This window comes from Homarus americanus, unplaced genomic scaffold, assembly GCF_018991925.1.
Source record: "Homarus americanus isolate GMGI-L3 unplaced genomic scaffold, GMGI_Hamer_2.0 scaffold19160, whole genome shotgun sequence".
NCBI lineage: Eukaryota > Metazoa > Arthropoda > Malacostraca > Decapoda > Nephropidae > Homarus > Homarus americanus.
The window spans coordinates 6507-30000 of NW_024750385.1; the positions used below are offsets into that span (position 1 = coordinate 6507).

The window sequence follows — 23494 nt, forward strand, 5'->3', positions numbered from 1 at the left end:
TTAATTCGCTGGGGGGTTAAGTATGGCCGAGTTACTGGGGAGATTCAAGAATTTTGGCAGCATCAGTTACATACCTAAACCTAACCCGGAAGTTCAGCTCAGGAACCAAATGGCAACAGATTCTCTACAAAATTCACAAGATCCCCAGGTTCGATACCACCCAGGTCAAGGTTACAGCCACTACGATGACTTTACAACATAAATACAACCAAATATCTCTAAAATGAGGCGGCTGGGAAGGGTTTAACAGGAGGTATAAATGATTTAGACCATATCCACAGCATCGAGGAACATCATAGAAAACGGATATATTCGAGAAAATCTGGGACGGAGGGGAGACTCACTTATTCCCAGACGTAGGGGGAGTTGTGTCGCAGTTTGGTCTAGATGCGAAGGAGGGAGGTGGAGAAGGGGGAATAAATGGAGTAGAAAGGAAGGAAGGGGTTAGTAGATGGGGGAATAATGAAGAAGAAGAAGATGGTGAAGAAGAGAGGGGAGACTCACTTATTCCCAGACGTAGGGGGAGTTGTGTCGCAGTTTGGTCTAGATGCGAAGGGGGAGGTGGAGAAGTGGGAATAAATGGAGTGAAAGGAAGGAAGGAGTTAGTAGATAGAATAATGAAGAAGAAGAAGATGGTGAAAGAAGAGAGAGGAGACTCACTTGATATTCCCAGACGTGGGGGAGTTGTGTCGCAGTTTGGTCTGGGCCTGCGAAGGGGAGGTGGAGAAAGGAGATAAATGGAGTATGAAGGAAGGAAGGGGTTAGTAGATGGGGCAATGATGAAAGAAGATGGTGAAGAGAGGAGACTCACTTGATATTCTCAGACGTAGGGGGGAGTTGTGTGCCAGTTTGGTCTAGATGCGAAGGAGGTGGAAGTGGGAATAAATGGAGTATGAAGGAAGGAAGGGGATTTAGAAAGATGGGGAATAATGATGAAGAAGATGGTGAAGAAGAGAGAGACTCACTTATTCTCTCCAGACGTAGGGGAGTTAATAATCGCAGTTTGGTCTAGATGCGAAGGGGGGAGGTGGAGAAGGGGGAATAAATGAGTATGAAGGAGGAGGGTTAGTAGATGAGAATAATGAAGAGAAGATGGTGAAGAAAGAAGAAGAAGAAGAAGAAGAAGAAGAAGAAGAAGAAGAAGAAAGAAGAAGAAGAAGAAGAAGAAAGAAAGAAGAAGAAGAAGAAGAAGAAAGAAGAAGAAGAAAGAAGAAGAAGAAGAAGAAGAAAGAAGAAGAAGAAGAAGAAGAAGAAGGAAAGAAGAAGAAGAAGAAGAAGATGGTGAAGAAGAAGAAGAAGAAGAAGAAGAAGAAGAAGAAGAAGAAGAAGAAGAAGAAGAAGAAGAAGAAGATACCTAATATATTGATCCTAAGTGAAAGTAACACCAAGACACATCTCCTTCAAACCAATACTGAGGCACTTCTACACACCTCGAGGCCCTCAAATAAGGCCCTCAAGAGCTACGATACGTTTTGCCTCCTAAACTGGTGATGTGAGAAGGTTATCGCACTTAAACTACAGTAGGGTGATTATCGTACGCTTGGCAACTTGTTTGTTATGGTCTGTTTTTTGGTTATCGTACGTTAATGGTTTTGTGTTGTTATACCTGGGAAAAGATGTTGTACACAGTTTCAAGACGAGAGAGAGAGAGAGAGAGAGAGAGAGGGAGAAAGATCACAGGTGAATTAATTAACTTGGCGCCTCACCTGATGTATTTAGGCCAACCAGTCTTCCTCTTTCTCTGTTGTTGTTCTTCTTCTTCCTCTTCTATCTCCACTTCCTCCTCTCCTTCTCCTCCTCTTCTCCCCCTCCTCTCCTCTCCTCTCCTCCTCTCCATAACAACATCATCATCACATTTCTCATTCAAACTTTACGCGGAAAAAAAATTATCGTAAGAGCTTTTGAGAATATTGATTACGACTCATTGTTGACCCCAAGTCCTGAGTGGTGTGGCCTTGGGGTTAATTACAGGTGAGAGGGATGAGAGGGAGGGAGTGAGAGGGGTGGGAGGAGGGTGGGAGAGGTATGGAGAGGTGTAGGAGAGGTAATGGAGGGAAGGGAGGGGTGTGAGAGGGAAGTAGATTGGTTCCCTAATAGCTGGAGAGAGAGAGAGAGAGAGAGAGATTAACATCTCCAAAAACAAACAATAATATATTCCTTTACAAACTACAAAATAAACCTATAATACATTCCTTTACATTTTTGTAGTTGTATAAGATTAATACAACTACAAAAAATATACCAAAAAAAAAAACTATAAAATTGTATTCAATAAATGAGTTGGCAACCCCGACAACGCAAAGACGCGGGTAAACAATTATTGTAAACACGCTGCTCTGGGAACACCTCTGAGTGGATTGAGGAAGAGAGGGAGGGAGTTGGAAGGAAGGAGGAAGAGGGAGAAAATATTGATAAAAAACGCAAGAAAACGAGAGAAAAACGGTGGTAATAACAAGCAAAAACACCAAAATGCGCGAAAATATATAAAAAACGCGGGAAAGAAAAAAATCACCAAAAGCGCGCGAAAAAGGTAAACATAAAAGCGCGGGAAATCCACCAAAAGCGCGCGAAAAATAATAAACATAAAAAGCGGAAAAAATCACCAAAAAGCGCGCGAAAAAAGGTAAACATAAAAAGCGCGCGCAGGTGGAGGTATGAAGGGGGGAGGGGAGATGAAATATTTAACCTGTGTTGCCGGGAAGTGAGGAAGGTTTCATCATGTGAGACCGCTTAAAGATGCAGTGCTGAGAGGGCTTCTGATGTGTGGTGGGTGAGTGGGGGAGGAGAGGGGAGAGAGAGGGAGGGGGGAGGGAGAGTAGAGAGGTGGGGGAGAAACAGAGGTAAGAGGGAAGAAGGGAAGGGAGGAGGAAAGAAATCGAAGAAGAAGAAGGAGGGGAGGAAGAGGGAGGAAGAAGGAATAAGGAGGAGGAAGAGGAGGAGGAAGAATATCCTCCTATCCTCCTCCTCAATTTCTCTCAGCAGTTCTGGGGTGATGGAACTTTTATACGGCTTACGTACCGAGAGAGAGAGAGAGAGAGAGAGAGATGTTTTTCTCCTGTTCCAGCCACATGTTTAGTTATTGAACAGGTGTATACAGGTGTTTAAGACTGATTTTATTGACAGATATCCTAACCAAAATGTCTCCTAGACCTAGATATCCTAACCAAAATGTCTCCTAGATCTAGATATCCTAACCAAAATGTCTCCTAGACCTAGATATCCTAACTTAAATATCCTTCTCTCCTCAGGGCACCAGCTTTCTCATCTGGGACGTGGGCGGGCAAGAGAAAATACGCCCACTCTGGAAGTCCTACACCCGCTGTACTGATGGCATCGTCTTTGTGGTGGATTCTGTAGATTTTGAGAGAGACTAGAGGAGGCAAGATGTGAACTGTACAAGACGGCAGCACCTGAGAATGCGCAGGTGTGGGGGTGGGTGTGTGGGGTAGGGGAGTAGGGGAGGTGGTGGGAGGGTTGGAGGCGGTGGGTGGGGATGGTGGGGGTGTGGGGTGGGTGGGTGGGTGGGTGGGGTGGGGGTGTGTGGGGTGGGGGAGGGGGAGGGTGGTGGAGGGTTTGGAGGCGTGTGGGTGGGGATGGATGGTGGGTGGGTGGGTGGGTGGGGGTGTGTGTAGGTAGTAGGTTAGATTATTTAACTATCAGGTGCAATAAACAAAAATCTTTACAAACTTTTAAAATCAACGTAAAATATTAAAAAATATATATTTTTATTTTTTTCCAAGATTTATTATAAAACTTTGATTATATTTAGTGGAATTTAAAGAACTTTGTCACTATTGAATGTGGTCACGATAGGTCGGTGAGACACGTAATCATGATGTAAACAAAGGGACCCTGATGCCACTGAATATTAAGTTTGTGTTTTATTTCTCTTTAAAATATTGTGTCAGGTTTGGTAAGTTTGTTTTGATGTTAAATGTATACACCTGTGACTCGTTAAGAGATAATTGACACACCTGTAGAAGTTCCTCCTTCCTTCCCTCTCCACAGGTACCCTCAGCACCCCCTTCCCTCCACAGGTACCCTCAGCACCCCCTTCCCTCCACAGGTACCCTCCAGCACCCCTTCCCTCCACAGGTACCCTCAGCACCCCCTTCCTCCACAGGTACCTCCACTAAACCTTCCTCCACAGGTACCCTCCACACCTTTCCCCTCCACAGGTACCCTCCACTAAACCTTCCCTCCACAGGTACCTCCACTAAACCTCCACAGGTACCTCCACTAAACCTTCCCTCCACAGGTACCTCCACTAAACCTTCCCTCCACAGGTACCCTCAGCACCCCCTTCCCTCCACAGTACCTCCACTAAACCTTCCCTCCACAGGCACTCCACTAAACCTTCCCTCCACAGGTACCCTCCACTAACCTTTCCCTCCACAGGTACCCTCCACTAAACCTTCCTCCACAGGCGTACCTCCACTAAACCTTCCCTCCACAGTTACCCTCCACTACCTTCTTCCCTCTACAGGTACCCTCCACTAAACCTTCCTCCACAGGTGCCCTCCACTAAACCTTCCCTCCACAGGTACCCTCAGTACTAAACCTTCCTCCACGGGTAACCTCAGCACTAAACCTTCTCCACAGGTACCCTCCACTAAACCTTCCCTCCACAGGTACCCATACTGGTTCTGCAATAAACAAGACTTACCTGGCGCCAAAGATTCGGTGGAGATTGAAAGACTACTCGGGATTTCTGAGCTGGGAAATACACACCTATGGCACATACAGGTAAGATTGTGGTTGTTGTGGTAGTTGTGGTGGTTGTTGTGGTGGTTGTTGTGGTTGTGATAGTTGTAGTTGTGGTCGTAGTAATAGTAAGTGTCATTTGAATATCGTTCAGCCAGCCTGTCATATATACCAGGCTATTATTTGGCCTCTTCTCTTGTCTCTCTCAAACCTCGTCTCTATCTCTCTCCCTGGCCCATATCTCCTCCTGGCCTCTTCTGTATCTCTCCCTGGCCTCTGTATCTCCCTGGCCCTGATTCTCCGGCCTCTATCTCTCCCTGACCTCTATCTCTCTCCCCTAGCCTCCATCTCTCTCCCCTGGCCTCTATCTCCCTCCCTGACCTCTATCTCCCTCCCCTGACCTCTCTATCTCTCCCCCCTCTCTATCTCCCTCCCTGACCTCTCTATCTCTCTCCCTGACCTCTATCTCTCACTAATCTCTATCTCTCACCCCCTTAACAGCCAGCGTGCGCCATTACAGGAGAGGGCCTTGATGACGCCTTAGAACACCTATACGAGATGATCCACAAACAACGTCGCCTCACTAAGTCAAGCAAGAAGAAGACCAGATGATCCACGCATACTATCTAGTTAACTGCCCCAACCAGCCCCGGGTGTTGTTGGCATTGGTGGGGGAATTGTTTGACCCCTGGTACTGGTTGGGGTGATAGTTCAACTACTGGGGCATTTGGGGCACCTGTTTGACCCCTGGGACTGGTTGGGGTGATAGTTTGACCCCTGGAACTGGTTGGGGTGATAGTTTGACCCCTGGAACTGGTTGGGGTGATAGTTTGACCCTGGAACTAGCTGGGGTGATAGTTTGACCCCTGGAACTGGTTGGGGTGATGGTTTGACCCCTGGGACTGGTTGGGGGTGATAGTTTGACCCCTGGAACTGGTTGGGGTGATAGTTTGACCCCTGGAACTGGTTGGGGTGATAGTTTGACCCCTGGAACTAGCTGGGGTGATAGTTTGACCCCTGGAACTGGTTGGGGTGATAGTTTGACCCCTGGAACTAGCTGGGGTGATAGTTTGACCCCTGGAACTGGTTGGGGGTGATAGATTGACCCCTGGAACTGGTTGGGGTGATAGTTTGACCCCTGGAACTATTTGGGGTGATAGTTTGACCCCTGGAACTAGCTGGGGTGATAGTTTGACCCCTGGAACTAGCTGGGGTGATAGTTTGACCCCTGGAACTGGTTGAGGTGATAGTTTGACCCCTGGAACTGGTTAGGGTGATAGTTTGACCCCTGGAACTGGTTGGGGGTGATAGTTTGACCCCTGGAACTAGCTGGGGTAATAGTTTGACCCCTGGAACTAGCTGGGGTGATAGTTTGACCCCTGGAACTAGTTGGGGTAATGTCTGAGTGAGTTTCCGGGGGGGTGTGTTTTGGCACTACCACTATTGGACTACCACTATCTTGTATCGTCTACCACCATCGCCATCTGCTGCCAAAATCTTAACTACCAGCATCAACCACCACCTCCTGACATCACTTACCACCATCTGCTACTAACATCTTAACTACCACAATCAACCAACAGCATATCAATGGTTGAGTCTTCAGGTTGTCAGGTTGTTATCAAGTGGTACTTTAGCTATAGACACCAGTAATGGTTAAGTCGAGGTTAATTTCGATTTTAACTTAAGAAAAACATCAATAAATTAAATATTCCCCATAAAAAAAATTAAATTAGTTAAATTAAAATGTTAAAAATAAAAAAAATTCGAGTTCCAATAATTCTCGTGTTTTTTGGTGTTAAATTCTTAGAAGAAAATCGATTATCTTCTAAAATTACGATAAATTGACTGATTTTTACGGTGAAATTGGTTAAAATAAGTCAATTTCTACCAAATAAACTGATTTTTATAATAAAATTGGTTAAAATAAATAAATTTCTACCAATTTAGTAAAGAAATAATCAGTGCTGAGATGAAACGACTTAAATTCAACCAAAAAGTCCAACATGTTTTGAAAAAAAAAATTGGAACAAATTTTTTCGGAGGCGTGAATTCCGTCTATAAACTGTCCGTATTACGTCAGATGACTTACGTACGGACGGACTACCTTACGGTCCGTGTTCTGTCCGTGTAGGTCCGTGTATTAGTCCACTGCTAGAGTCTCATAATAGAGTTTTAGTCGCTTTTAAGGTCAATAATTTTTGGGGGAAGCCATGTTGACATTACCCTGAGGCTGCGTTGCCAAACTTCCGGGGCTACGTTGCCAAATCTCCGGGGCTACGTTGCCAAATCTCCGGGGCTGAGTTGCCAAACTTCCACGAATAACTGTATCAACTAGCAACGTTTTATAGATTAGTTTGGGTTAGGTTAGGTTAAGTTAAATGATGTTAAAAAGAGGTTAAATCTGGATGTGATACAGAAGAAACGGTTTTTATTGGGTTAAAACAGAGAATAAAACAAATTTGGCACCACTGTAAAAAATTTCATCCAATCAAATGCATCTGTGTAATCGGCAACAATGCACAAGCTTTAGCCAATCATAGCCAAGGTGCTTGCGGCGTCAACCAATCAGCGCAGCTCCCGGGGGTGGGGGGGCGGTGGTGGGAGGGGGGGGGGTGTTAGTCATTTTTATGTATGTCTAGTCAACTCAAGTCACAAAGGGCAAAGTCCGCCATCTTGTTGTTAGGGTGGAGGAGGGCCGTTAGCTGTGAATCACTGTAAATAAACGATGAATGCCAGATAAATACTCATAAACGATACTTTTTGGAACAACCACGAGCCTAAAATAATTATCAATCAACTACGAGCCTAAAATAATTATCAATCAACCACGACCCTAAAATAATTATCAATCAACCACGAGCCTAAAATAATTATCAATCAACTACGAACCTAAAATAATTATCAATCAACCACGAACCTAAAATAATTATCAATCAACCACGAACCTAAAATAATTATCAATCAACCACGAGCCTAAAATAATTATCAATCAACCACGAGCCTAAAATAATTATCAATCAACGAGCCTAAAATAATTATCAATCAACCACGAACCTAAAATAATTATCAATCAACCACGAGCCTAAAATAATCTACCACGAGCCTAAAACAAATTCACTTGTGGTTCGTATATCATAAAGGTCAGAATATATATTTTAGTAGACGTCTTTATGGATACAAGTGGTTTATTAAATATATATGATTATTATGTATTATATTACGTGTTTTAAGGGTTAATATAAGATAAACCCAATAAACCTCTACATTAAACCTATAAAACCAAACCCCAAATAGCAACACTCCATTATTGCCGTACAGCGAGCATAAAAATTCATTAAAATAAACTGGAATCTTTAATTATTTTCAAAATCTTTTTTATCTAAATATAATAATAATTGAATTTAAAAAACTATATTTGATGTTATTTCAGCCAATAGGAGTTTAGATCAATATTATACCAACGATCTCTTAAAGTCATGACGTCACAAAATACGGCACTCGAGGTTTCGTTACCAGATGTACGATAACTGTACAGTTCCCCAGAAATGTGATTTTTGAGGCATTTTCTTAATTTATTGATCTTAACGGTTGAACTAGATTTAAAATAAGAGAAAATGTTTGATATTTGTGTAAGAAGTGATAAAGAATTTTCTCTAGAATATAATTTCGTGTATTTTGGAATTCTGAATATATAGTGATGTCATCCTTTGATCAGTGACGTCACGGGCAACTGCTAATGTAATTGGCTAATAAAAAAGAAGTCGTTCCCGATTACGTCATTGATCTCTGTCAACCGGCCAATCAGCTGCATACACTGACTGACGGCACGCAATTGGTTAAAAAAACACACACACACACACACACACACCTCACCACCATACAGTGACCTGATTGGTTCTCACCCCCCATTACGTCATGGACTTTGATAACCAATCACCGCTCCACATCATATGTATTTTAGCAGCTGGGACGATAACAGTCGATGACATATGTATATTTCCATGTATTCTTTCTGTGATATCAGCTAAGCTTAACAATGTATATAGTGATGAAGTGTTTGGTATGTGTGTTTATATGAATATATTAACAAGATGACGTCATTAAGTTTGTACAAGTCCATTAAGGGGACCTGGTGATTAGACCCCACCCTAGCTTGTTAGGCTGGTGATTACCTACCCTAACCTGACCTGTCCTAACCTGACCTGTCCTGACCTAACCTGACCTGTCCTGACCTAACCTAACCCTGTCCTGACCCTAACCTGTTCTGCGACTGGACCAAAGCTGTCCTGTCCTAACCTGACCTGACCTAACCTGTCCTGTTACCTGACCTGACCTGACCCTAACCTGACCTGTCCTGACCTAACCTGACCTGTCCTGACCTAACCTGACCTGACCTAACTGACCTGTCTGACCTAACCTAACCTAACCTAACCCTAACCTGACCTGACCTGACCTGACCTGTCCTAACCTAACCCCAGGTAGCTATGGGGTGTCTAATCTTCAGGTGACCCAATTTAATTAAGGTCAATAATAACTTTTGGAATGAACGAATTATTTTGAGTTAATAATTATTGTGTTGTTAAATTGAGAGTTAAGTCATGGTAGTATTTAGAATTATTGTGATTATTTTCATTAATTATAAATAATAAATAATTATGTTAATTTACAAAGAATAATTACCTGCAAAAAAAAATTGGATTAACAATGATTTTAATTAGAATTATCAATTATAACTACGAGACTTGGCCAATTATATCAGTTAAATAATTATATATTAGTTAAATATACATAATTATTATTATTTATTATTATTATTATTATTATTATTATTATTATTATTATTATTGCTATATTATTATTATTATTATTATTATTATTATTATTATTATTATTATTATTATTATTATTATTTTCTCCCAGGATGAAGAGAGATGGAAAAGCCTTAGTAAGTGTATATCACAACTGTTGAATTTCCTGTACAAAATAAAATATATGAAAACTGTGTGTGTGTGTTTTGATCTGACTGTGTGTGTGTGTGTGTGTGTGTGTGTGTGTGTGTGTGTGTGTGTGTGTGTGTCCAAGATTAATATATTAAGACAGACAGACAGACAGACAGACAGACGAAGTCATTTATCACACAACAATAACCAAATCTCACTTCCAGGTCGGTCAGGTTAGGTTAGGGTTAGGTTGAGTCAGAGTCGGTTTAGGGTTGGGTTAGGGTTATGCCAGGTGGTGTTCGCTGTGGCGCTGTACGTGTTGATCTTGGCCTTGTGTCTGGGTCGAGGTGGTGTGTTGGATAATTCTGGCCAGGAGGAGGAGGAGGAGGAAGGGCATGTGGATGTGTTGACGATATGGTGGAAGCCTTTGATGTGAAGAGAGAGAGAGAGAGAGAGAGAGAGAGAGAGAGTGTGTGTGTTTGAAAGGCTCAAGATCATAGGAATTTTAAGGGGAGGTGGGGAGGTAGGGAGGGAGGGAGGGAGAGGGGGAGGGAGAGAGAGAGGGAGGGAGGAAAAGATGGGTTTTGATTGGCCTCTGAAGTCTTTGATCTCTCTCTCTCTCTCTCTCTCTCTCTCTCTCTCTCTCCTTCTCTCTGTCCCATGATGGCATCCCAGACCAGACTGAGATCAACAACACAACCTGGAATTATTTTCGGAAGAGAGAGAGAAAGAAAAACCTAAACTAACCTAACTTGCAACCTAACCTGTTAGAACTAGGGCCTAACAGATCTGGGGCCTATTAGAACTAGGGCCTGTGAGACTGGGCCCTAACAGAACTGGGGCTCAAGTATGGGGCCCGCTGGGGCCTAACAAAACTGGGGCCTAACAGAACTGGGGCTAACAGAACTGGGGCCTAACAGAACTGAGGCCTAACAGAACTGAGGGCCTAACAGAACTGGGGCCCTAACAGAACTGGGGGCCCTAACAGAACTGGGGCTAACAGACTCAGGGCCTAACAGAACTGGGGCCTAGCAGAACTGAGGCCTAACAGAACAGGGCCTAACAGAACTGGGGCCTAACAGATCTGGGGCCTAACAGAACTGGGGCCCTAACAGAACTGGGGCCTAACAGAACTGGGGTCTAACAGAACTGGGGCCTACAGAACTGGGGCCTAACAGGCGGAACTACAGGGCTGGGGCCTAACAGAACTGGGGCCTAACAGAACTGGGGCCCTGCAAGACTGGGGCAACAGAACTGGGGCCTAACAGAACTGGGGCCTAACAGAACTGGGGCTAACAGAACTGGGCCTAACAGAACTGGGGCCTAACAGGACTGGGGCCTAACAGGGCCTAACAGAACTGGGGCTAACAGAACTGGGGGCCTAACAGAACTGGGGCCTAACAGAACTGGGGCCCTAACAGAACTGGGGCCCTAACAGAACTCAGGGCCTAACAGAACTGGGGCCTAACAGAACTGGGGCCCTAACAGAACTGGGGCCTAACAGAACTGGGGCCTAACAGAACTGGGGCCCTAACAGAACTGGGGCCTAACAGAACTGGGGCCTAACAGAACTGGGGCCTAACAGAACTGGGGCCCTAACAGAACTAGGGCCTAACAGAACTGGGGCCCTAACAGGGACTAGGGCCTAACAGAACTGGGGCCTAACAGAACTGGGGCCTAACAGAACTCATAGATAAAATATGGTAATCAGTTAACCAATTTGCATACGGTATGGAATTCGCCCTTAAATACGGGTTAAATAAAGGTGTTTTATTTTAATTACGGGTTACAGCTCTCTCTCTCTCTCTCTCTCTCTCTCTCTCTCTCTCTCTCTTTCCCTCCTAATTCCCCTCCACACACACACACACACACACACACACACACACACACACACACACACACACACATGAACCTTCCTGTATACGATAATTCACATTTTTGGGGACGATAAACTATTTTAAATCATCTCAAATATCGTCCTTCGTCTATATTTTCCGATCAGCTGCGATATTTGGACGAATTTACGACGATAATTAATAAATAATTCCGATTTTCCGGGAATTTAGTGAAAATAATCAAGTTAAAGAATTAGTTAACGATAATTTACCGGGAATTGTAAGATATTTTCACCGTGTCTGGGTACAGTTGCCAGTGTTATTAATTTAGTGGTTTTTTAATGGCTCTATGTGTGTCTGTTGTGTTTCTCAGTGTGGTGAACATTATAGATTATGTTTCTCAAGATATCTGAGTCATGTGAGAATTATATAACGTATTTAATTTGTTGTGAGAAATGTTTGTTATTGTACGAATTGGTAACTTAATTAAAGATATCGTCCATAGTTGCCATACACCGCTATTATTTTATATATTTTTCTTATTTACGAGTATTTTAAAGTATTTATAGTATATAATATAATTTAAAAGTTAAGAATATATTATAATAAAATGTTTAATAAGTTGATTTGTATTTAATTATGGTTAATATAGAAATTAAATAAAAAATATCAATGACCATCAGTTGGAATCATCAATGTTTCCGTTTTCCCTCGACTGGGGAACGATCTAGCGCTCAGTAGCCCACCAGCCGTTGAGAGGGGAGGACATACCACTCGCTGCTCCACCCCTCCATTACATATCTGACTTTATACCACATATAAACACCTGTACCCCCCCCAAAAACATAACACACACTCTACTATAAAAACAGAAAAATAAACATTCACTCGGACATAACCCGGAAAGTGCTTTTTAAATCAGTTCAGCCAAAAGTGATATAATTTTAATTACACATAACTAATACCGTGTACGTGTAGTGATCGGTGTACATGTGTCTGTCTGTGTACGTTCGTGGATATTCCTGTGATGTGATTCCCGTTCCAAGTCATTCCCGTTCCAGTTAGTCATTCCCGTTCCAAGTCATTCCCGTTCCAGTTAGTCATTCCCGTTCCAAGTCATTCCCGTTCCAAGTGCTGCCGTTCCTAATTGTGAATACCAATTCCGTTCCAGCTCCTGCCATTCCCATTCCAGTTGCAGACGTTCCCGTTCCAGCTACATCCGCCCGCCAGCCACCAATGCCCCGAGAGAACGGGGAACGCCCAATAAACTCCCTGGAATCATTGAGAGGAACGTATCTTGTGGGCGTGGGAGTGCGGAACGTGAAGATGTGGGCGTGAGGAACGGTGGAACGTGACTGTGGGCGTAAGTCACTCAGGAACGGGCGTGCGGAAGGTGTTTGTGGGCGTGTGGAATTGTGGAACGTGGCTGTGGGCGTGAAGAACGAGGCTGTGGGCGTGAGGAACGGTGGCACGTGACTGTGGGCGTAAATCACTCAGGAACGGGCGTGCGGAAGGTGTTTGTGGGCGTGTGAAACTGTGGAACGTGACTGTGGGCGTGAGGAACGGTGTAACGTGACTATGGGCGTGAAGATGATCCTGGACGTCGTGTGGGCGTAGAGGAACGTGTGTGGGCGTGAAGATGTGTTCGTGCCTGTGGGTGGGGATGGCAGAGGCCGCCCAATACCTCATGTGGGAGGCGGCCACCCTGGTACGCCCACCCACCCACGTCGTTCTGGTTGGCCTCGACTCCTCAGGGAAAACTACGGTTCTATTCCGGCTGAGGTACGGGCAATACGTGAACGCCGTACCTACCGTCGGCTTCAACACGGAGAAGGTCCGTGCAGGGGGCGGCCACTGGTTGGTGTGGGATGTGGGCGGTGCTGAACGTGTCCGCCCACTGTGGAGGTCTTACACCAGAGCCACTGACGCCCTCATCTTTGTGGTAGACTCCAGCTCGTGTGAGGAGCGGTTGGAGGAGAACAGAGTCGAGTTACAGCGTCTCACCAAGCAACAGACGGCGCAGTGTGTGGCCTTAAACAGAGCTAGACCGCCTCTGCTCGTGCTGGCGAACAAACAGGACCTACCTGGCGCTCGTGAACCACAACACCTGGCCAAGGCGATGGGTCTGCCAGAGCTGCCGGACACACAGCCTTGGGCCGTGGCTCCTGCCTGTGCCGTCACTGGTGAAGGCCTAGACGAGGCAATGGCTCTACTCTACCAACTGGTTACCAAGACACGCCAGGCGAGCAAACGCTAGTGCTGGCGATCTTACGTCTGGCGGAGATTATGTTGCTGTGAAAATTAACGCCAGTGTAAGCACAAGGCGAGCGAAGGATTTTCTGGCCTACCATCCATAACCTTATCACTAGGAAGCGATAGATTACGCCAGGCAGTGTTGAATGCCCGTACTGGCGAAGCACCGTAGAGAATGAGGCACATCTGACTGTGTGGCCAGATGACTGTTAGCTGTTAGGCTTCTCCCAGTCATTTCCGGGAGCCTCAGACCTGACTGTCACCATACACACACCTGACTGTCACTATACAGTTCCTTCACTTAACTCTGCCTTACGACTGTTCGGAAAGTGGAAGTGTTCGGACTGTTAACTACAGTTCGGACTCTTAACTCTTCGAAATATTAACTGTTGTCGACTGTTAACTAATCACAATGAGTGTTCGGACAGTTACATACGTTCGAAATATTAACTGTTCGAAAAATAGCAGTTAGAAACGTTACCGGTGATGTAAAAGTCAAAAAGTAGCTAAAAGTTGTCAAAATCTAGCTAATTTAGTAAAAAAAATAGCCAAAATTAGTGGAAAATAGCCAACAGTCCTCAAAAAGTAGCCGCTAGTGGTAAAAATTACATAGAAAACCAAATTAAACCTCTCAAAAATACTTAATGTATTCCTTAACTTCAAAAATATACGTAGAGATTAAACCTATCCTCCGAAATCGACTGAAAGGGAACTGTTACCTCTAGAATCCCATGAAGAACCCTCCAAAATCAGTGAAATTGGACGTTATGTCTCCAAAATCAGTGAAATTGGATCTTATGCCTTCAAAATCTGTGAAATTGGACCTTATGTCTCCAAAATCTGTGAAATTGGACCTTATGTCTCCAAAATGAATTGATAAGTAATTCTAGTATCTTCCAATTACACTGCAATTAACTTAAACCACTACTACCACCAACCACAACTCCCACCACCACACCAACCACAGTAACCACCACCAACCACACAACCACCACCAACCACAATTATTACCACTACCACCACCACCACCAACCACAACCACCACCACCACCAACCACAACTACCTCACCACCACCAACCACAACCACCACCACCACCAACCACAATTATTACTACACTACCACCAACCACAACCACCACCAACCACAACCACCACCACCAACCACAATTATTACAATTAATTAACACTAACCATAACCACCACCACCAACCACAAACGACTACCACCACCAACCGCTAATTATTACCACTACCACCACCACCAACCACAATTATTACCACTACCACAACCACCACCAACCACAACTACCACTACGACCAACCACAATTATTACCACTACCACCAACCACCAACAACTATTAAATGGGTTAGGTTACAGAGATAATGACTTGTTAGGTCTAATGGCCAGGTGACGTAATAGAAGAGGGAAGAAGCACTGGAAATAGGGAAGAAAAATTGTGAAATTGGTGGAAATCCCATGAAATTGGTGAAAATCCCATGAAATTGGTGGAAAATCTCATGAAATTGGTGGAAATCCCATGAAATTGGTGAAAATTCCCATGAAATTGGTGAAAATCCCATGAAATTGGTGGAAATCTCATGAAATTGGTGAAAAATCTCATGAAATTGGTGGAAATCCCATGAAATTGGTGAAAAATCCCATGAAATTGGTGAAAAATCCCATGAAATAGGTGAAAAATCCCATGAAATTGGTGAAAAATCTCATGAAATTGGTGAAAAATCTCATGAAATTGGTGAAAAATCCCATGAAATAGGTGAAAATTCCCACGAAATGTGAAAAATCTCATGAAATAGAGAGTAAATACAGTGTAATAGGGAAAGAAAGAACTGAAATTGGTACAAGAACAGTGAGACGGACCAGGGTGCCTTGTAATAGGGTGAAGGAGAAGTGTAATTGGCCCTAACATCAGTGTAATAGGGATGAAATTGGAATCCTATTAAGAAAATTGGGTTTGGGGGCCTATTTAGTGAACACAGTGGACCCTAAGGCCAGTTGGACCCCAAAATCTGGACTTGGGGTACAAAATGACCCCAAAATCTGGACCTGGGGTCACTAGAACCCCCAAAATCTGGACTTGGGCCACATCAGGACTCCAAAATCTGGACTTGGGCCACATCAGGACTCCAAAATCTGGACTTGGGCCACATCAGGACCCTAAAATCTGGACTTGGGCCACATCAGGACCCCAAAATCTGGACTTGGGCCACATCGGGACCCTAAAATCTGGACTTGGGCCATATCAGGACCCCAAAATCTGGACTTGGGCCACATCAGGACCCTAAAATCTGGACTTGGGCCACATCAGGACCCTAAAATCTAAACTTGGGCCACATCAGGACCCCAAAATCTGGATCAAAGACACCAAATGACCCCAAAAATCTGAATATAACTGTAATATATAACTACTTAACCAGATTTCAAGATTTAATTACATTTCTTAATAATTAACACAGGTAATTTGAAGGTAATTACACGAATGTAATTAAAAAAAATGGGAGGAGAAATTTACCTGAGACACAAATATAAATTAATTTCTTGAATGATTTTGTTAAAGTTACTATGCAAATATAATTGAGTCGTGTTGGTAATTAGGAAGGTAGTTAGGGAGAAGTAATTAGCGTGTTTTAGATGGTTAGTTACCTTTGGCGTGTTAGTAGAGGTTTAATTATCTTTGGAATCTGTCAGAGGTTTGTTAATTACCCTTGTGAGCTGTCAGGGGTGTGTTAATTACCCTTGTGAGCTGTCAGGGGTGTGTTAATTACCCTTGTGAGCTGTCAGGGGTGTGTTAATTACCCTTGTGAGCTGTCAGAGGTGCGTTAATTACTTTTGTGATCTGTCAGAGGTGTGTGAATTAATTTTGGGATGTGTCAGGGTAGTATAATTATCTTGTGATCTGTCAGAGGTGTGATATTACCTTTGGAATGTGTCAGATTAGTCTAATTATCTTGTGATCTGTCAGCGGTGTGTTAATTACTTTTGTGATCTGTCAGGGTAGTATAATTATCTTGTGATCTGTCAAAGGTGTGATATTACCTTTGGAATGTGTCAGATTAGTCTAATTACCTTTGTGATCTGTCAGAGGTGTGTAAATTACTTTTGGGATGTGTCAGGGTAGTATAATTATCTTGTGATCTGTCAAAGGTGTGTAAATTACTTTTGGGATGTGTCAGGGTAGTCTAATTATCTTGTGATCTGTCAGAGGTGTGTAAATTACTTTTGGGATGTGTCACATTAGTCTGGGATGTGTCAGGGTAGTATAATTATCTTGTGATCTGTCAGAGGTGTGATATTACCTTTGGAATGTGTCAGATTAGTCTAATTAACTTGTGATCTGTCAGAGGTGTGTTAATTACCTTTGTGATCTGTCAGAGGTGTGTAAATTACTTTTGGGATGTGTCACATTAGTCTAATTATCTTGCGATCCGTCATAGGTGTGTTAATTACCTTTGGGATGTGTCAGAGGTGTGTTAATTACGTTTGGGATGTGTCAGTACAGGTCTAATTACCTTTGGGATGTGTCAGTACAGGTCTAATTACCTTTGGGATGTGTCAGTAATTAATAACTTAACATAGGAGTTATTGAAGGTTTTAAGGCTATTCAAGTGGTGGTGTGATTAGGGTCGAGTTTGGTGTCATTTGAGATGGGATAATGACCTTTACTGAGTTGATTACCATTCTCTCATTCCCACCATTACCTGACCTTTGACCTCCCCTCACCTGACCTCTGACCCCTCCTCCACCCCTCACCTGACCCCTCTGAACCCTATTCTGTTCCTGGACGAACCCAAGCGAACCCGTAGAACCTCCCCCGTCTTCAGGATGTCTGTCTATCTGTCTGTCTGTCTGTCTAAATCCCACACAGCCAATCAGTGAGCTTGATATTCAATGACGTCATGATAGGAATTACCCAATCATCACACTCCTTAACCCCCCCACACAATAAGTGACGTCATCATGAAAGTAAACCAATCAAGTTGAGCCATACTAACTTACGTCATTAAAGAGATAGACCAATTAGCACACAGTGAACCAACATGAGTGGATTTTACTCAACCAATAGGAAGACGAGGAATTAATTTAAGGTGTAGAAACAGACACGCTCATTGGTCACCGTGTACACCTCTCTCAGACTCTCTCATTGGTGCACACACGTTCCGTACACACAGACACACACGTTCACCACACACACGTACACACAGACACTCACGTACACAAACAATGTACACAACAGTTGAGCTGATCGTTTAAAAGGTGATTGTGTGAAGCATTGTGTGTGTGTGAGAGAGAGAGAGAGAGAGAGAGAGAGAGAGAGAGAGAGGGACCAAGCCACCTTCCCTTGGTGACCTGTAAGACACACTATACAGGTCAAAGGTCACACCTGGGAATCACGTGTTTACCTGTAATTACCTGTTTGGGTGAGACTCCTTCCCTCTTCCTTCCTTCCTTCTCTCTCTTATTTCCTCTTTATCCCCTTCCATCCACTCTCCTCCTCTCCTCTTCCACCCACACCCAAAATCTGGCTTTAAAACCCCGATTTTCCCTCAGATTTCAGAGTTTATGTGAGAAAAACCCAAAAATCGGACTGAAATTCACCCTAAAAGACCTCTTGTTGACATCTGACCCGTTCGTGAGACCTGAATCCACATTTATCAACAAATCCCAACCCGTTCGTGAGACCAAAACCCGGATTTTACCTACGTCACTTCCCTTAATTAACCTAAAATTGAAAATATTCGAGTTAAAATCCAAAATATTTAGGAATTTGACATAGAAATTTTAAGTACTTGGGTGACAATAGATTTTAGGGAGATAGATAGATGATTTTAGGTCAGTATAGAAGTATAGAAAACTTTAAAGGCGTGATATTTAGGTAGATATGTATTTATAAGGTTTTAAAGTACCCGTTAAACTTGTGAGATTTTAAGTAAGAATTGACTTTTTTGAGTAAGATTTTATATCGACTTCAAATTTCGATTGTAGGCCTAATGAGTTAGGTTTGGAGCCTATTAGAACTGTACCCCTTTTAAACTGGGGCCTATTAGACATTAGACCTATTAAATCTGTAATCCATGAAATCTGTAACCTTATTTAAGCAATTATGTATTTTTAATTACAAAAATACAGACGGGAAAGAGAGAGATTTCTGTAACGTGATAAAGAGAGATTTCTGTAACGTGATAGAGAGAGATTTCTGTAACGTGATAGAGAGAGATTTCTGTAACGTGATAGAGAGAGATTTCTGTAGCGTGATAGAGAGAGATTTCTGTAACGTGATAGAGAGAGATTTCTGTAACGTGAAAGAGAGAGATTTCTGTAACGTGATAGGGAGAGATTTCTGTAACGTGATAGAGAGAGATTTCTGTAACGTGAGAGAGATTTCTGTAACGTGATAGAGAGAGATTTCTGTAACGTGATAGAGAGAGATTTCTGTAACGTGATAGAGAGAGATTTCTGTAACGTGAAAGAGAGAGATTTCTAGAGAGAGATTTCTGTAGCGTGATAGAGAGAGATTTCTGTAACGTGATAGAGAGAGATTTCTGTAACGTGAAAGAGAGAGATTTCTGTAACGTGATAGGGAGAGATTTCTGTAACGTGATAGAGAGAGATTTCTGTAACGTGAGAGAGATTTCTGTAACGTGATAGAGAGAGATTTCTGTAACGTGATAGAGAGAGATTTCTGTAACGTGATAGAGAGAGATTTCTGTAACGTGAAAGAGAGAGATTTCTGTAACGTGAACTGTATCTTAGGGCATTTATCGAAGGCTTCAACTGTATTCCTATGTAATTTTTTGTACCCTGTGATAATACACTGCACTGAGTCTGTAATTTATTGTATTTTACTGTATTTTGTAATATTATGACGTTTTGTATTGCAATGTCATCTTTTGGTGTATTTAATATGTATTCTTAACATGTAATTTTTGTATTTCGTTGTATAATTATGAATCTATGAAATACATAAGTTGTATTCCCCTGTATAACGTTAATTAACATGAATATTACGATACAATAGGAACTGTATTAACCTATTCCGTATTAAAGTCAATGATGAAATATATTTGACTGTATCAACTGTATTTTTGAAGTTACAGGCGTTTGTACTGTAAGGCTGTAGGGTCTTTCTCAAGTTTTATTACATAATCGTGTTCCAATATTGTTATTATTGTTATTATTATTATTATTATTACTATTATTATTGTTGTTATTATTATTGTTATTATTGTTATTATTGTTGTTATTATTATTGTTATTATTGTTGTTATTGTTGTTATTATTATTGTTATTATTGTTATTATTATTATTAAGTAAAAACCAGCTCAAACCTCGGTATAGAAACCTAACCAAACCCGGATATAGAAACCTTCAGATGTGTGTGTGTGTGTGTGTGTGTGTGTGTGTGTGTGTGTGTGGTTTTAGTTCAGTAAGGCCTTGTTGTGGTCTGTTGTGATGTGTTGTGATGTGCTGTGATGTGTTGTGGTCTGTTGTGATGTGCTGTGCTGTGATGTGTACTGTAGACGCCCCAAATACACAGATCTCTCGACACATCCTTACACTTTCCTGACTTGTGGTGAGGTGTAGCAAAGATGTGCATGGTTAGGGAGGTGTAGGGATGTGTGGGTGTAGTGTGGGTAGATTGAGTATAAGTGTGGATATACAGTTGGTGTGGGTGGATGTGGGTGTAGGGTGTGTGGATGTGGGTGGTGGATGTGGTGTAGGGAGTGATGTGGGTGTAGGGAGGGCTGTGTGTAGGGAGGGATGTGTAGGGAGGATGTGGGTGGGGAGGATGTGGGTGTAGGGAGGGATGGGTGTAGGGAGGATGGGGTGTAGGGAGTGGATGTGTGTGTAGGGAGGATGTAGGGTGTGTGATGTGTAAGGATGTGGGCAGGGAGGATAGTAAGGTGGATGGGTGTAGGGTGCAGGGATGTGTGTTGGTGTAAGCCAGGCACGACTGCCAAGATAGCCTGTGAGAATTGAAGCTCGCCTCTGGAGGTGGCGGCCACATACTCCAACACCTAACCCTGTTCAAGTCCCTGTCCTCTCTCTGTCTGTCTGTCTGTCTGTCTCTCTGTCTGTCTGTCTCTCTGTCTGTAAGGTATATTTCTACACAGTGTGGGAGGGTTAGGTTAGGTTAGGTTCCCACACTAGTTCTGGGACACACACACATACGTACACATGTTTACAACCATCATACGACCACATGTGTACATTGACGCTGTAAAATTTAGTGTGTGAGACAGAGAGAGAGAGACAGAGAGAGAGAGAGACAGTATCAAGTACACTCATAACCTGTTAATTACAATCTATCTTACCTGTATTAGCGCTGTTCTGTACCGTCTCTGTACCGCTGGACTGTACCGTCGTTGCCTCGTGCTGGTTAAGACGGTACGGTGTCTGTCTGTCTGTGTGTGAGAGACAGATGCGTTAGACAGAGATATATGTACTCTCTCTCTCTCTCTCTCTCTCTCTCTCTCTCTCTCTCTCAATAATAATAATAATAATAATAATAATAATAATAATAATAATAATAATAATAATAATAATAATAATAATAATAATAATAAAACAAAAACCAACAACAACTTTTACAAGACTTAGGCCTAGCAAGACTGAAGTGACGTCATAAGCACTACCGCTAGCCCCCATCATAAAAATTCCTTTGTCAACGCAAACCTCAGCTTTAAAACCCAGGAAACAGGTTATTTATAACCTTAGAAGCTTAATTTCACCTTAAACACCATTTAAGCTTATAAATAAAAAGCTTTATTGTGTTATTTCCTAAAATGCTGACATTTTTAGGCTCGTAGTCACTATCTAGGAATAGTATTGGAACATGGCTGCCAGAATGAACTTCTTTTAAAACGTAATATAATTTAACTTGATTCTTAGCTTTTATTCATTAACTTCAACTATTTTTTAGGTTTTTATAATAATTTGTATATTTTTTCGTTCATAGAGAAATATCATTGAAATTTCTGAACCATATGCGTTGGAAATAATATTGGAACATTAATATCCCTCATAAACAGAGACAAAAATTAAAATCTTCTAAAAATACATAAACACCGTAAATAATCCCATATTTAATTAGTATTGGAAATAATATTGGAACGAGATGTAACTCCATATTATAGTCTTGTAAAAAACCCCTATGAGTTATGCATATCAGTATACATATTATATATAATTGTATACATATAGCTTATGAATACTGCTTTAATTACTATTTATACATAATTATTTCATCACTTTTGTCAATGTATACAATATCTTCCTTATACATAGTGCCTATCAGTTAATCATATTAGTATACATATTATTCATAGATGTATAATCCTGGAGGCTATTTTATACATAATACATAACTCTTTATTTTTCACATTCATGTTAAGATAAATTAATGTATATCTGAGTTAGTGTATGCAAATGAGAAGGTAATTAACCCCGTTACAGTGAATACTATTGATATTAGTGTCTGTCTGTCTTGATATATAAAAAAATGCCTTAACATACATACATACATACATATACATACATACATACGTGAACTGTTTGTGTATGTTTGTGTATTTTGAATTAACAATGGTTATATCGATGTATTTGTACTCATATATAGAGGAAATATACAGTCAAATACACAAATATTAAAGAATGTTTAAGAAATATACAGGAATTATACTTATTATATATCAATTATACACCAGAAGGCAAAATAAGTATAATTCTGTATACTTTAACCATAACTAATGCCTTATGAACCATACACAGACCAAAGTATCATACAGTTTAACCATATAAAGCATTAGTAGACTCTTGTACTAGTTAATATATAAGGGAGTATGATATGTGTGCCTCTCTGATCATACGCAGCTTTAATATATACTTAAGAATTATGTATAAATGTGAATAAAACAATTTTACCAAGATGCGTTTCATTAATACACCTGTATGATAATTTACCTATGAATTACACCTTAAAATGCCTACTTAAAATAATTACTTAAAATGCCTACTTAAAATAATTACTTAAATAATTTACTTAAAATAATTACTTAAAATGCCTACTTATAATAATTACTTAAAATACTTAACTGACTTACTTAAAATAATTATAGGATTATTTTAAGTAATTTTAAGTATATTTTCATTTACTTATATTTAAAGGAATTTTCTTACGGACGGTAGAATGTTGCCACGGACGGTAGAATGTTGCCACGGACGGTAGAATGATGTCACGGACGGTAGAATGTTGCCACGGACGGTAGAATGTTGCCACGGACGGTAGAATGTTGCCACGGACGGTAGAAAGTTCCCACGGACGGTAGAATGTTCCCACGGACGGTAGAATGTTCCCACGGACGATAGAATGTTCCCACGGACGGTAGAAAGTTGCCACGGACGGTAGAATGTTCCCACGGACGGTAGAATGTTGCCACGGACGGTAGAATGTTGCCACGGACGCTTCTACGGACACAAGGACGGCCAGACGTTACGGTCGGTAAGCCAGGCAGGATAGTATCTCCTGTTAACGACCGCACCACGTCCGGCCTCTTTTTCCTGTGTGTAAGCTTTCGTCTCTCTTGGTCTGTCTGTCTCTAGTTCACATTTCTAACGAAGAGAGAGAGAGAGAGAGAGGAAGGCCATAAGTGTGTGTGTGTGTGTGTAAGTATCTGACCTCCATAACAGCTGGACTGAGACGTACACACACACACACACACACACACACACACACACATCA

At 42.0% G+C, this 23494-nt stretch overlaps 2 protein-coding genes across 2 annotated transcripts; both read left to right on the plus strand.

Moving 5' to 3' along the window:
• Positions 1-3248: 3248 nt before the first annotated feature.
• On the plus strand, positions 3249-3420 carry LOC121854055 (ADP-ribosylation factor-like protein 4C; the record flags this gene model as incomplete). Its single annotated transcript, XM_042348448.1, is given in 1 exon segment — positions 3249-3420. A coding segment is annotated over 1 exon segment (126 nt), but the record flags the coding sequence as incomplete, so codon positions are not given.
• Positions 3421-12207: 8787 nt separating this feature from the next.
• LOC121854056 (ADP-ribosylation factor-like protein 4C) lies at positions 12208-14695 on the plus strand. Its single transcript, XM_042348449.1, has one exon. It carries the CDS (start codon positions 13122-13124, stop codon positions 13737-13739), a length of 618 nt encoding a protein of 205 aa, XP_042204383.1. The 5' UTR covers positions 12208-13121; the 3' UTR covers positions 13740-14695.
• The last annotated feature ends 8799 nt before the right edge of the window (positions 14696-23494 follow it).

Bases quoted from the DNA above. Each gene is read 5' to 3' on its own strand.
- LOC121854056 (XM_042348449.1), top strand. From the start codon at position 13,122: ATGTGTTCGTGCCTGTGGGTGGGGATGGCAGAGGCCGCCCAATACCTC.